This window comes from Hetaerina americana, unplaced genomic scaffold, assembly GCF_022747635.1.
Source record: "Hetaerina americana unplaced genomic scaffold, ioHetAmer1.1.p SCAF_5, whole genome shotgun sequence".
NCBI classification, from domain to species: domain Eukaryota; kingdom Metazoa; phylum Arthropoda; class Insecta; order Odonata; family Calopterygidae; genus Hetaerina; species Hetaerina americana.
In genome coordinates, this window is record NW_027287095.1 from 57,893,090 (window position 1) to 57,909,661 (window position 16,572).

Genomic DNA, 16,572 nt, shown 5'->3' on the forward strand with positions numbered 1-16,572 from the left:
GCAGGGGAACTGGATGGTAGTTAAATAGCCAACAGATATTATGAGATGAAAAGAGAGACAAAGAAAGATGACAACAAATGTGGTAGAAGCAACCTGAAACAAGAATAATTAGAAGTATCAAGAACAGAAGAGCATTCATGACACAATCCATGGATGTAACAGATGTGGAAGAAGTGTGCACATATTGGGTGATATGAGAGAAATTAGTGAAAGGAAGTTTAATTTCCTGTAATAACTTAGAATGAGGATTTTTTTGACTTTGCTAGCCTGAAATGAAACAAGAATGTTATGCATGCCTAGAGGTATTTCCATAATCCCCTAGCACATATTTGCAGTCCGAGGTTAGGAGTAACAAGTTAAAGTGTTTTGAAAAAATCACCTCAAACCACTGTGCTTGGTCCTGAAGAGCAAGGCCGAAAGAGCATGATAAGATGATATTGGCTGCAGTATTAAAAAAAATTGAAGTTTTCATTCATATCTACTCATTAATGTTGTGTTTAAAACCACTTAACCCAAAATTTACTCACTTGCATTGACATTAATTATTAATGGAAGTTAGTAATGTGATAAGGGGAACTAATAATGTGATAGTATCTAAGAGGGAAAAGAGTATGTACATATGAGTTTATGGATTCATTTTGCACAACATTTTACGGTCAGGGTTTAGATGGAATTGAATGTAGTTATATCAGATGCTTGCAATCATTACTTAGCTATATCTTTCTGAGCATTTTACTATTTATCTGTTTCAGCAATAGAAGAATAATTATCATTGTTACTGACTACTGCACGTATGCTTAGTGGGCTAAATGAATACATTTTGTACAGTGAAGTATGTAGGTAACCATATTGCAGGTTGGAATTATTTTCTACCAAATTGCATTGATTTATAAATTAATTCATTGCTCATACTTGCCTGTTATCAAAGTAGAATCCACCACAATGGGACATTCGGATAATCTCAGTGTCAGTTGTCAAGGTACCACTGTCCAAGGCACACCCTCGGACAGTCAGCCTTTGTCCAGTGTCATCTGAAAAACAGTAATTAAGAAATGGATTCAATTTCAATAATAAAATGCAATGTGTACAAAATTAAACATTTAGCAATATTTTTTTTCTAAAACCCAAAGTGTCTTAATGCCATGGTTACAATTTTATCAATCATAATGAGAAAGTCATTTAAAAGAATAATATTTCCTCATTAGAGAAAGCTTGGCTTTATGCTGTCCTAAATTATTTTCATACAATATCACAGTTCCTTGTAGAATAATATGTGTTTATTGTAATATGGGAAATATTTTATTGTGCTTAAAGCTAACGGGAAAAGGAAATATTTGACCAAAAACCTAATATATGACATAAAGACTTTTTTATATATTATTGTATTTGCAAATTTATTTGGTAGATATCTAACTAATTATTCAATACAGTGCAGTTATTATATAATTAATAAATAGTACATTTGGAATTGTTCAATTTTTCAACATGGTCATATGTGCACATAAAAGATATATTTATATGCCCAGAACTGCAAATACTAGGTGATATATATTCCTTTGTTGTTTACATTAGGGTGCTTTAAAATTTCTGTCGGGAAACCAAGGATTTGAATTTTGATTTGGAAATCCTCCCATAAAAATGAAGATGACTACAGGTATTTCTACCACAACACTGAAATCTTGTCTAGTTTCTGAAGCAAAACTCAATTTTTAAGAATCCTGATTTTATTAATATTTTGAGGTATCTACCTACCAAATTAACAAGAGGTTCTATGTAGGTCAGGGCATAGAGATAGACTGCATGTAGGGACAGGCTCAAGATAGAGGACTATGTAAAGGCTGTTGTCCCTCTCCATTATTGTTTAATGTTTACTTAAAGGACAGTATTGGAAACTATTTAAGATAAGAATAATTATACAGAAGAATGAGAGAATGCTTTAGGTACAATCTGTGAGATTCCATTATCATAATAAAATATTCCCTAATAAATGAAAAAGAAAAACTTTGTTTCAATCCACCACTTTATTTCAGGTACGACTAGTTTCGACGCTATGGCGTCATCCTCAGGTACAAAGTTTAAAGTCACAATCATCAATCATACAATGATTGTGACTTTAAACTTTGTACCTGAGGATGACGCCGTGGCGTCGAAACTAGTCGTACCTGAAATAAATTTTTTCTTTTTCATTTATTAAAATGAACTTCCACAAAGTTGAGGCTGAAACTATTGAGATAAATATTCCCTACTTTAAGCATAAAAGATAATAGCTCGACCTACATAGCATGCATTATTTTTTTATATAAAGCATCGTTGTTATTTGTTCTGATGGAATTTGGCCATTGTCATCAGTGAACCTGACAGTCATAGTTCAAATTATATTTTTGTCTAACTTGTTTAATGTGGAATTTGGGTCTAGGAAAAAGTAAAAACGTATTCAAACAATTATAACCTAACATATATCAGCTTACATCGTCACTGGTATTCATAATATTAGGAATTATTCTGTATTTGATTGTTTTGAATTAGATATTCTTTGTCTCTTTATTAGTTTCGCAATTGTCAATCCCATCAACACCCTCGAATTTAGTATCAGACTTAAATGTGATATCATAGACCTCCCACTGATCCGTTTTTATTTGGAAAATTGGCTATTTTTTTGTGCATCATGATCAATCAGCCTTCGTGAGTGTTTTAAAGATGGTAAACGGCAAATTGTCATTTACCTCCAGGTGAGATATCTAATCTAACAAGAAGTAAACAAGGAAGTTCCTAAATCGTGTTGTACCGAACTTTTCCCACCTAAATCGGCAATGACGTGAATAAACACGCATACTTACTGGCGACAAACATTACCAGGTATTATAAAAAAAGATCTTAATTACAATGCTTTCTAATTTTATCTATCATAACCTTCTAGTTAGAGAAGATCATGGATCTTCTCATCAATGCACATTGATTTATGAATTTTCATATTTCCAGCAACGCTGATCAAATGCGCAATTTGCTTGTCATTTCAGATCTCTTCTGAAGTTATTACTTGGCAAATTATGAAAGTTTGCAGAATGAGCAACGGATACCATTCCATGTACAATGGGGTGGGTGGGTTGTTTCACCTAATCTAGTAGCAGAAGTATCATCGAAGATATAACATGGCATCAGGACCTGATGCAGAAATATCGCTGAGCCACCTACTAGAGGGTCATATCCATTCTGTGAAGCTCAAAAAATTAAGTAGAAATAATTTTATCGGTTGGAGAAGATTCATAAATGTCACAGGTAAATGCAGTGTTAAGAACCCCATTAATCTGCCTTCAAATCTCTATCCTTCTGTTTACAAAATTAATTTAGCGGAATCAATTTGGCATGAAAATAAAAAGCATCCTGGATAAGTTACCTGGGGTTTCTAACTTTATGACGAGTGGAGATTTAAGAGTTAGGAATTAGAAGCAGTTCAAGGATGTTGGCATCAGGGGGGGGGGGGTGGAAGTCCAAGGAAGCGTCCTCGATAATCATTACCCGAAATTGTGAGGGGATCAGGTCACTTCGTTTCTTCATTACGAAATATTTTTAAATATGTTGGTGATTATCTGCTGAAAATTATTTCAGAAGGTGTAGTATAACTGGGCGACCGTAAGAGGAAATCGCCACACGTGATACATGAAACATGTTATAAATGACGTGAAAGATAAAAAAAATATGAACGCACGAAAGGATCAGCTGATAGGCGAGCCCGGTTCATCTGCGTCGAATCACTCATTAGATTAACTATTAAAGAAGTTTTTTTGTCATTTTCCGCCTGACATGCCGTTTCAAATAATTACAAAAATGTTTGGCCCCACATATGCCAACTTCTTCATCGGTGTCCACCTCAATCTCAGCGTTTTATTCCCGAGAAATTATTAGGTTTGTTCTAGTTATAACGTCTATTTTATCTGACAAATTACCTATGCAAGAAAGTTGAAATCTCTGTTACTTCTCAGCATCCTCTTCTTGTACAAACATCACGTCGGAACCATGGTTCAATGGCCATCGATAGGGCTTCTGTAAGGGTCCCTTTTGTCCACTGGTAAATGATTGCTGATGGTCTACGGCCGAAACTTTTTGGGTTCGTTTTCTCACGACGTTCGGCCATCTGTGAACAGTCGCACACACCAACGCACATTTTTCATTCCCATGACATCACTAACGTGTTTCAATCAATTGACGATGGATGGATAAATGCAACCTCGAAAGTGGAGAAAAGGTATAATCATATACTGTTCTTGTACACATAGACGCGAATTTAAGGACTGAAAACGCTTCTCACTCCAGCGGCAGATAAGCGATATCTGAGCTCTGTACGGTGAAGCCATCGATGTCTTGTGTTCATTCAAGAGTGCCCTCGTATTTTAAGCGTAAACACATCTTTCTATCGACTCCCGGTATAGAGATCCTACAATTGGTGACCCTAGAGCTTGGAAGCACCTTGTAGCTTGGACACTCGGCTTGGTAATCCGGGACTTAATGGTCACCAACTAAGTTCTCCCTTCGCTAAAGGGTAGCAACAGTGCTGGCAGTGGTATCAACGCTCAAGACAGCTTAAACAATCTTCGAGCATGAAAAATTCAACTAGAATAATCTAATTATTGAAAAATTGTATTTTACAAGTCCGATCGTAAGTGTTTACGCCTCTCTCGGGGAGCGACCATTCCAACTCAGTAGCGAACTCCCGTGATCGGTAATTGCATCGTATAGAAGAAGAAATGATAGGCGTAAATTTCGACCCGCGAGTTGGGATCATAAAGGAGTCAACATTTGTGTGCAATCGCCGCTTGAGGCTTATGATTACTCGATACTAATGCGGTATCTCCGGGAAATAGACATGCGATTTTGTGTTGTAATACGGTATTATTTTTCAATCCGTTCGCTGTCACGATATAGAATAGGAATACCTATGGGAATCGTAAATGTCATTTTAGTGTACAACGTAAGTCGATGCCCCGACTGTACTGAGTCGAGGCAGTGGAAGGAACTGCAAATCGGCATTTTATAATTTATCGCCATTTTTTCCGCATATTTTTGCGACTTGCGTAAGGAAATGCGTCACTGTGTTCTTTCCTTGTGAAGTCGATAAAATGAAAATTTCACAACGCCCAGTCTGAGATGCATTGGAAGATCGATGGTCTCGAAGGTAACTCACCGTAAACGCCAGCCAGCTTGATGCACGCCGTCGCAGGGAATAGTCCGTTGCGATTTTTCCTGCCACCCATGCAGGGAGACTCCAGTATGTCCGAGGTGTAGTTATTATGAAATGGGTCTTCGCAAGCAGGGTTGCTGCCGTTGACGGAGACGCACTTAAAGCAGTCTATCGCCGCACCTGTAGAAGGGGAAGAGAAAACAGGCCTTGATTGTAAAATGTTTCCTATGCGTAAATGCGTTTCAATGCGGTTGCGGTTGTAACAGATCTTGGTTCTTTATTGAAGGATAGTCACATTTTTTTCTTTCCCCAGATTCATGCTCAGGGTTGAGGTTGGTTCATTTAAGACAAGAGTAACCAATTAAACAATTATCCTGAAAAAATACGAGCACAAAATAAAGTCCATTCCGCTCAGGTCTGGATAGAAAGGTCTCACCTGTGATTAGATTTTGAGCAAGTTATCCAATTTGGAGTAGGAAGGTTACCCTAAAGGTGAGCAATTTGCGGAACCCTAAGTTACTCGTATTTAGCATTAATTCGATTTTATTTGCAATGGAGGTCACGGAGGATTGATTACATTCCGCGTGGAAATTATAAAATGAAGACACTATTAAATTATAACTTGTACATCGAAAAAAATGTCTCTCGTGAATGTATGTATGTGCGTGCGTTAATATTGACATCCACATGCACAACTATTGTGGGATTCGTCTAACATAGGAAACACACAGTATATATTGAAACTATTATTAAAACAAACATATATGTTTAGAAAGACTCAAATATATATATTTGCGTTTCAACATTCATTGCCTATCTGCCTCACATGTAAATAAATATATACATATATATACACGTACGTGTATATATTTATGTACGTGAGGTGTAGATGATGCAGAAGCACTCACGAGAGCAATATAACACTTAGATGGCGCAATAGAATACAAAAATATAAATAGATAACACGTAAAAGGACACTCATATTTCAGAAAGTTTGAGCTTTCGGCCTTTTCTTAGTCCTTCAGGTCAACTGCTTCGATTGCTTCTTAAATGTGTCTTTTTACGTGTTATATATATATATATATATATATATATATATATATATATGGCTTTTGAAATGTGGGTGTGGAGAAGAATGGAGAAGGTGAAATGGACAGAGAAGAAAACAAATGAGGAAGTAATTGGTATGGTGGGCGAAGAGATGGGTTTGTTGGGAGAAATCCTATGGAGGCAGGAAAAGTGGATGAAGGGGGTATTGACCGGCAGTGGGAAGTTGAAGACTGTAATAGAGGGATGTTAGGCCATCGAGGAAAGGGAAGGAACAGGATAGGGATGTTGGAGGGAGGAAGAAAGTACTCCGAGATGAAAAGGGACCTGATGTAGAGTAGTGTGTTTTGTTAGGAGTCACGGCTAACTGCCGGTCAATACCCCCTTCATCCACTTTTCCTGCCTCCATAGGATTTCTCCCAACAAACCCATCTCTTCGCCCACCATACCAATTACTTCCTCATTTGTTTTCTTCTCGGTCCATTTCACCTTTTTCATTCTTCTCCACACCCACATTTCAAAAGCCTCCAGTCTACGTCTGTCCTCCTGCTTCAATGACCACGTTTCCGCTCCGTACATAGCTACGCTCCATTTCAAAGTTTTTACGAGTATTTTCTTAATATCCTTACTCATAACTTTTCTTAATATCGTACTGGTTTACAAATCCAAGTACTAGGAAGAGGGGTGAGACAGGGGTGTCCATTATCTCCCGTGCTTTTCAACGCATGTGTAGAGGAAATGCTTAAAGAGGCTTGCGATGAACTGGGGATAGGAATGAAAGCCGGTCGAAAATTGATAAAATCAGTTCGGTTTGCGAAATTTCCTGAGATCTATGAGGATCATCTTTATCTTATAAATTGCCTTGTTAATGTCCTTAATTTTGGAAATTCGAAGATACCTGCCTGTGTTATGGCAAGTGCCTAATCACATTGACACACTACGAAAGTTAGACCACCAAAGTTTAGCAATGTTGGGTTGGTAATACACTCACCTTTACTGTAATACGCTTACATCTATTGGATATATACTAATATATACTGGAAAAATTTCTTACTGCATCCTAAGGTGCAATTGTTTGTTAGATTATAGAATATGTAATTGATGCGTGTAAAATGAAAGAATTTTTGTAAGAATGTATACGCCACGGTGGGTATACCTGTAGTTTTGCATGTATGTGTTGTTTTGCAGGTTTTCTTTTTACGGGTGGTGCCTTAATATTCCCCGCCACACGCCCTTGCGGGATATTATGTAGATGTAGATATCAATTTTCAATGTGGCAGGCAGGTTAAACTTCGCTCAGCACAATGGATCAAGAGATAAAATTGGCCGTGGCGATTGTCTAGGATTCTCCTGCTATACCAGCAAACTTTAAAACTCCTGTTAATATATGATTGCTCACATTTTATTTATACGAGAACCTACTTGGATTTTAGATGTTTTTTTGCATGTTTATCTACTGCAATCAATGGCGGATACATATGTCCAACAAGGAGCTACTTATGGTAGGCCTTAGAGTAGAACTCGGTACAACATATAATATTAATTTTCGGATTCAGGTTGGTGTATCAGTAAGACTGTGTATAATGAGGCAAATGCGTACAAACCTTTATAGTTATAAATTTCATTTACAGGATTGCAAGATTGAAATTGAAAAGATATTTCAAAGAAAGTTTTTTGTTTCGTATCACAAAAGCTGATTTTGTAAGACCTCTGGTGTGAACAACCATCGCATTGTGCGTGGTGATTTAGTAGAAATCCTGTGAAAAAAGGATAACCTTGTTCAGGATTAAATTTCGTGATTAAACTGGCATTGAAGTTTGTTGTGACGGTAGGGGTGGCAAAGCTCATAAGGAAAGGTTAAGATCAGAGATCTTAAGGGTATTTCTAAGAAGTAACGGTTAAATCAACAAAAGCCGATTGTAAATAATTCAGAATGCTTCCTTAGTAAATCCCCTCGTTAGGATCTCTGAAGTCAAAAAGTAAATCTCTGGAAGGGGAACTTGGCGTATTTCCCTCGACCCCTTCGAGTCGCGTTATCACCGCAAATCCATCCGCACGGAGAGGACCAACACCACCAACCATCCCGACCCGGCGGTGGGGCCAGGGCCCCACCGCCGGAGCAGGGCCGGAAAAATGAAGTGGAATGGGGGTTCGTGGATATGTGGAGCAGGTTTTGTAGAAGGGTCGTGGGTGGAGCCGCTCTCTCTCTTTCCCGTCTCCACCATCCAGTCCCACCACATGAATAAGACAAGCGTTTTATCCAGAGACGAGGTCCCCCTCTCCCCATTTCAGCGCGCTCACCCCCAACTTTAAGCCTTTCCTCCCGTACCTAGCGCGTGGCAACACGCAATTCCTCCCTTTCCCTCCACTCCGTCTCCATGTTTGGATGCTTTAGTGTGAACCCTACTCGAACCCTGTTTGTGTTAGTTTATGTTTGAGTCACCTGTTAAAATCACGAACAGTTCGAGAAATTGATGAGTTTCAGCCACGATGCGTCGTGACGTAAGGAGGAATAATAAATATCAACACGTATGTTATTTCAGTTAGAACCATTTTTGTTCGAAAGTGCCGTTCAAAGGTGTGCAAGGAAACCCATATTAGTTTCATGCGAATCGGTATTAATGTCAATGGTATAAAAGTAAATGGGCCGGATAATGCCTAGAGAGTTTGGTGAACGTGATGCCAGCAATATTACTGTTGAAATCGTTAAGACAAGACATGGACAAATTATAATTTCTCTGCATTGATTAAATGAGCAAGTTATGGAATTAATTTTAAATTTGGATTGTTAGGCGCGGTGCACCTCATTTTCGTGTGATCAAACAAGTTGCTGAATGCACGTTAGAGAATGTTCGAGGAAGTTTTGTGAGTGTGGTTACAATGTTCGTCTTATATTTTAAGGGTAAAAAGCTTATTGTTTTTTTATTCAATAACTAAAGGATAATGCGAGGAACAGCATTTCACTAGTGCGCTAATATTTTCACAGCACTTTGTGTTCGTAGGATATAACATTGAGCTAATAATTATTCTTTGTTAGTAAATTGTTTAGTAAAGAGTGATTATATTTTTATTCTACTAATTTATTTAACAAACATTTAATTTTATACTATTTGTTATTTTACTGTGTAATTTACATCTACATAGTGCCTTGGAAGACATCGTCAGGTTGTGTGGCAGTGGATGATTCAAAACTAGGGCAACATCAAAAATAAAATGTTCCTAATTTTTACACTATAACAGATGTATAATAATACAAAAAATATGTAATATAATTCAAATAATGTAGATAATGATAACTACGAGTCCATACACCTCAGTATACAAATGTGATGCACTTCTTTGCGCATAAGAGACGAGCTGTTAGTAACAAGAAGGATAATAAACTGGAAAGTTAGCTAAAATAGTGTCAAGATATTAGGCTATTTGGAGTGAAAAAAGAAAAATACATTTTTTCTCCTTGCACGATCGCATACCGTGAATCTGGTCTCTTATCGTCCATGGGAAAATGACATCTTAAAGCCGTTAGACCTGCACTTGATCTCTCTAATCTTATTGTCATTATCTCCCCTGCCATTAAACGAGGGCACTAATAATACATTTTCAACATCAACGCTAAACAGACATCCTTCCAATTTATGCAAGCGATTAAATCTGTAATTTAAGCTTCGCTCCGTGATTGGTTCCCAAACTAGTCCATCTATTAATCTAGATCGGCTACTAAGTTTATCACAGAAACGTTTTCAAAATATATCTCTTCCAAGGTGCACGCGATCTAATTCGACAATCAATCCAGCTTCATGAGGATCCTTTATACTAGCAGTATATTATAAATGAGGCCAAGCTAGCGAAAGATAACTCAAAATGAATGAAAAATAAATCAAAATGCCCTGCATATACCTTTCGTGTCTCCCTTGGGTCTCTGCCAACGATCCCTTTTCCTCCCCCACCATGCCTAGTACTTCTTTGTTTGTTTTCCTTTCTGCTTCCGTACCATACAAAACGACGCTTCAAATCTGATTTTTTACCAATCTTTTCCTAACATCCTTATTCAACGTCCCTGTCATCATTTCACTCCTCCCTTTGCGGCTTTTTCCTTAACGTGAATTTCCTTCTAGGTTCCTACTATTTTGACCACTTTAGTCCAAAGCACTACCATGATTTGTTTTATTACCTTAATTAGACACTGTAATATAGCCGAAAGGGACACAGTTAGCCAGGGAAAACAAATTTCTAATATCCATGATAATAGATTGAATAACTTTAAACATTTTTCGCTGTATTTTCTAATGTAATCGGCAATGGTTTTTCGACAATATTGTGTCGTCATTAAGATCAATGTGTCGATAATATAACAAGTTTCTGAACCTATGGTTGGATAATTTTATAAATGCAGCTTGAGAATTTACGGAGTTTAAAAATCTATTATCATAGATGTTAGGAATGTTCACAAAGTCAAGCCAGACGCAGTACTTTATATTCAAGCCATTTATAAAGGGCAAATGAAAATTTTAAGATACAATTATACCTTGGATGATGTATTCATAAAGCAGAACTATCCACTCTTTCTCGCGGAAACCGATTGATTTCGATTTGATTCGGAGGAGTAGCATGAGCGAACAGCACTCCGGAAGGGAAAGAATAAAGGGAAGGGGAGAATGAGGGAGGTCGTTTTACTATCCCTCTCCCGAATGGGCGAGATTGTTTACATCTACTAACATGTGCCAACGAAATGCACTCTCCTTGATGGGCAGCATTCAACACTTCTCGCCTCGCTCGAACTAAAATCAGCAGCGGTGCAATAACAACTGGCTTACAGTGCACAGCTAAAGCTACTTACGCATGTCATTCAAGCTTTGTCTTTTTTTCATGAGTGGCGTCATCGGCCAGGTTACCTGGAACTGTACGTGCACAAATAAAATCATTGCAAAAAGAAAATGACACAAATAAATTGAGTAGCGTATGCATGCCTGTGGATGACTTCACTCACTAAGTGGTTCTGGAAAGAATTTTAAAAATATTTTTTCAAATTCTATTTTTTATTCATTTGATTCTAAACGGTTTGTTAAAAAAGGTTATTTGCCATCTTAATATTGTTACATATCGAGTTTTTATGGCCATTCACTGGCAAATAACTTTAGGAATGGCTAGGAATGACAGAAGCTGCGGAAGGGTACCCCATTCCATTTGAGATAACGAAATCTTTAACTCCTACTTCTACTACATGTTACCCCGTATACAGCTAGGGTGCGTGGTTAGGATTGATTCAAGATACACCCTACAACATCAAAAATTAAGTGTACTTAATTGTTATTTGCCAATAAACTTTTTGAATATTTCATTTAAGAGAGATAATGTTACATAAAGGTACGAAAACTACGGTATCTAAGCTTGAAATACTTCTCTTATGAGGACATGCACTGCTATGAACATAAGAAACAATAAATGACATAATTGTGATTAAGATGAAATAATGACGGCATACTAGGCTCTTAGAATAAAGAAAAATACTTTTTTCTCCTGGCGCGGTCGTTTGCAATTATTTTGATCTCTCATCGTTCGTGGAAAAAATGACATCTTAAATCTGCCGGTACTACTGGTAATCTCCTAAATCTTACTTTAATAATCTTCCCTACCGAGTCGAGATATGTCATTGGTACATTTTCAACATCATCCCAGAATAGACCTTCTAATTTATGCCAGTGATTTAATCTGTACAATGCAATAATTTCAGAGAGTAAAAATCATTCACCTTGACCGGGATGATTTTTAAGATGATAATTCATGGCGAATGATTTTTACACTCCGAAAATGTTGTATTGTAATTCGCACCTAGCGGATGAATCCATTAAAAGTTACTGTTGCGGCATCTCCCGCAGTTTCTTGGAATTTAATATATAATTTAACCACTACCCCTCGCAGTAGTTCTTAATATTGGTCCTTTAATTATCTAGATACGCTTTTAAGTTTATCACAAGTTTCTTTTTTCACAACTAGCTCCTATTTGCGATAAACGGTCTAATTCAGCTGTCAACTCCCTTACAGTCAATGCCTCCCCACTGGATGTCTATAAGAAAATTCGCGTCCACCTTACGTCAAAGGGTTAGAAGAAAATATTGCCATACAAAAAATAGATGCACTGCCTTGAGGGACGAAAAAATGGAATACAATTGGAGACCTGACCACTGTTTTCAAGTGAGTATTTTTTTCAAGCTGGAGATATCATTTCCATATTTAAAATTTGGGAATACTAATAAGTGTACAGTTTTTGATACATTTGAAAGTTTAGGAGTTTTTTTTAATTATCCCCATCACTTTAATGATTAAAACTTCAAAAAACTGATGTGGCCGCTGAAGTTTTCAGAATTCAAGATCGTTGTGCCCTCCAGACTCTTGAATAAAATTATTCCTAATTTTAATGCCATCCATTGCATTTTATTTTATGCTTATTAAAATTTATAATATTTCAATATTAAATAATTAGTGGAAGGCTTTATGTTGAACCCCAGAATCATCGGAGAGTTAGTTATTCTGGCTGGAGTTGATTGAGATGCTCTTGAGCTGGCAATCCCGTAGGAAATTTTACCAGCAGAGAGAACAAGATGTTGCAATTTAATTTTCCATTGGAAGAATGAAGTTTTTAAATAGAAAATTGGTTGAAACTGATCGTAATGGAATGCAGAATGGCACTCCTGCCGTGAGAGCCGTGTCCAACGCAACGATTTCCCTCTGTTTCCTCGCAATCAGTGGCAGTCCATTAACAACAGAAAATAGAATCAACACTAACTGCTTTTTCACGTATTAGTAGTTGTAAAGGAAAGGAAGAAGGCGGTGGTGAATTTGTTGAACAGGTTATTCGCGTGAAATGTGAGTAAGAGTCGGGACGAATTTTTTAAAATTTTGATGGCAAATCCGACACTACGTATTTAAAATTGAAATGGCTTGTGTGTTATTTAGGAACTTTCATTCGTCGTTATGTTTCCTTCCATCGTAACGGATGACCGTGCCGACCAAGTCGGTGGGGGAGAGGCTCATCCATAAATTACAACGCCCAGTTGGGCGGTTTGGTCCTGGGAGACGCTTACCTGGAGGGGATTCAGGTGGGGTGACTTTTTTTTTAGGGACACCCGTGAGAAATATGGGCAAGTTAATGACTAATTACATCCCTCCCCCTCTTCTTGACCAACGTCGTCCGATTTCAAATTCAATATCATTCACTATTTTCAAAAAAAATATTCGACTTTCCTTATACCATTTTGCAGCACTACACGCTGAGGGTCATAGTTTAATGATGTGGATGATTGACCGCATAGAAGAAGAATATTTATTGTTTGGGGAATCAATGAATTCCCATGGAATATACATTTTAAAATAGATGGAACCGAATTAATCTTAAAACGGGGCTTATACTTTGGTGTTACGCTGACATGGGGTATAAACATCAGAAGAATATGTGGGTCAGTCTTTAAGGAACGAGGTTTGATCGGACTGATTGTAGGAAAATTTAACGATGAAGTAAGACAGATGTGATTTCACACGGTTTTCCATGGCCTCGCTTCCATTAGCCACTTTTGGAATCCACTTCAATTATTTGGGATCCATGGAAGACAATATTAACTAAGGCATTGGAGGAGATTCAGAGTAAGTCCGCCTAAAAAATCTGTGAAAAGAGCGTAAGCGTGATGGGCTTGTTGGAATAATGAAGTTGTGAGCCCCCTTGAATCACGAAGAAAGCAGGCAAGATTTTGACTTTTTGAAAGGTACAAGATACCTGAGTTTTCCTGCGGTACCTAGAGAATTGTCATGGTACCAAACTATAATAGTATATTCGAATACCGAGATAAAGTAACAGAGATAGATATTGTCACAGACAGGTTCAGGTACTTGTTCTTCCCTCTTTCTATTCGCATTAATTACAAAATATAATCCAATCGCCCTAATACCTGTATATTATTTAAGGAACTAAGAGTTAATGATTGAGTCGAAGACACCAATTTTTGCATGATGTAAGTAGGGATATACATGTGTGTGTATTTTTTGTACATTGGCTAATTCGGACTAATATTTCTGCATGAATGGTTTGTTCCCCAACACCCCCCGCCGCGCGATCTTGCGGGGAAATGTGAACGAACGAAAATGGTTGGTAAATTCACGTAGTCACGTCAGAGCCACATTTGCTAAGTGCAAATAAACTAGTGTCGCGGGCAGGGCGCGTGGATCTCGTGGTCCCGCTTCGTCCCGTCGCGACACGATCAGGCCGGAAGGAGTTTCCCGCCCGCTCACGTGTGCACACACGTTCACACGTCAAGCGTCGCGGCACCACACTCCTTCGCCAACCCTTGTCGAAAAAAGCTGGAGGGAAAAAAACGTCCTTCACCGTCTACCGCGGCGACGTGCGACCCCTCGTACTCCTGGAAGGTAAAGAATGCTTTGAGCGTGTCCGCAGGAAAGTGAGAATTCACGGTACCCCTCTCCTCCCCCCTCCCCCACATTCGCAAAACTTGCTCGTATGTCGAGCGAAACATGCGTGGGCCTCCCTTTAAACGTGTTCCCGTGCCGAGACACCACGTCTCCGGGTCAGAGAAAAATTTTCCCCGAGTGGGGTGTTTGCGTGGGAGATTTTCCGTAGGAAAACGGACCACCGCCGGAATAATCTAAAACACCATGACGCAATTTCGTGAAACTATGGGAATTAGCATTTGATGATTATGTACTTTATGTTGTTTACTGTAACCCCCAGACCCCCTCTCCCTCCGCTTCAGATCCCCCTCCCCGCTCCAGGTTTAATTCATAATGCTACTGGGTGGATATCGGCAAAGAGTCTGGGAAATCGGTAAAAAGTCGGGAATGGATGAATATCTTCAACATTTTTGGGAAAAACTGGGGGGAAGGGCCAAATGTTTTGGAAAGAGTCAGAAGTTTGATACGCAGGTCAGGAATCATACCAAAACAAAACATAATGCAATTATAACAAAATCGAACCCCATCTCCAGAAAATGTTGACTTAAAAGTGAAATTTAGTGAATCAGTCCTACAAAAAAATAGTGCACGATGCATATAGTCATGCACGTGTGTATTTCCACGAGTGTTTTCTCATTTGGGCTTACACATAGTAAAGTGAATCAATTAACTAGTATTTATGCATAAATGGCTGGTGCCCTAACACCTTCTGCCACACGCCCTTGCGGGAGCTTTCGAGGTTTTATTTGGATGCAGACGTGTTAATGTATGTGATGTGGGATTTTCGATAAGAAAGATGCTCCTGCTAGGTTTGATGTCAGTACGTGTTTGCCGCAGGCCGTTGCCGTAGGCGTGCATGTCATGTCAGATACCGAAATTATTATACGAGCGACTTCGGTGATACCACTGGCACGCGAAGTGATGAAGAATAACTCACGAAAAACACCTAAACAGATCCCGAGCACTCAGGAAAAAGGACGGCATGTTCGTTGGGAAAACTGAGAAAACGTCGGAAATGCAAGTCCACAAAATGGGTGGAGCTGTAGTTTTCCTTGGTATTCCTGTTGCGTCCACTATTGCTACTGTTATTCTTTCGAATCACGCAATGTTCGTCGGATGAAGAGTTTAAACGGCATACCTTATCGCACCTGAGTAGACTTAAGTCGACGCTGGAATTTCAAGAAACTTGATTCCTTTCAAATCCCACCTTCCCCGCCCTCTTTAATTACCATTATTAACTTAGACCTACGTCAAAGAGGTGGTGGAGTCATCTAGTGTGTCGGGTTTTGTTATTGATCGGAGGGTCTCGGGTTCAGATCTGGAAAAATACCTCGGTCACGCTCTGATTAACTCATGCTGTGGACATTTTCGGTTAGTAAACTTATTGGAAAACCGCAGGCGGCACAGGGAAAGGGACTGCCCCCGATTCTGTTTAGGTGTGAGTTTCAAATGCCAAGGGAATTATCGTGAGATGAAAGCCCTAACCCTAACTTTTAAACCTACCTCCTGGCCGGCAACTATAATGGTCCCTGCGTTAGTAGCGATAATCTATAAATCAGTAGTCGAGTTTCTCCTGTAGTATTTTCCATTGGTTTATTAAAGCCTTTCTTAATTATGTAACATGCCTAAGGAAATCATTAGGATTGTGAAACATCTAAGCAATTGTTTCACACATCAATATTTATTGTGCCAGAGAAGGTACTTTATGAATACGAAGCTTTTTTATATGAAGAATGATAGCCAACTTCGAAGTATCCATGTATAAAAATACGTGTAACCTAAGAAGTTGTATAGACATGGTTTTCTGATTGACCATATATTTTTCGATGCTCTTCTTGTGATTTCTGGAAATAAATCTTTCGCACACCTAATAAGTGCATTAAAGTGCATAA

General features: G+C 38.4%; 1 protein-coding gene across 1 annotated transcript in view; it reads right to left on the reverse strand.

The window, feature by feature from the left end:
- LOC139693791 (uncharacterized) overlaps positions 1-16,572 on the reverse strand; it is a 189,543-nt gene that overhangs the window by 4,978 nt on the left and 167,993 nt on the right. The window contains exons 4-5 of the mRNA XM_071592070.1: positions 5,180-5,356; positions 917-1,031 (exon numbers count right to left, since the gene is read on the reverse strand). Of these exons, the coding sequence (XP_071448171.1) occupies positions 917-1,031; positions 5,180-5,356 (292 nt within the window). The remainder of the gene's footprint in view (positions 1-916; positions 1,032-5,179; positions 5,357-16,572) is intronic.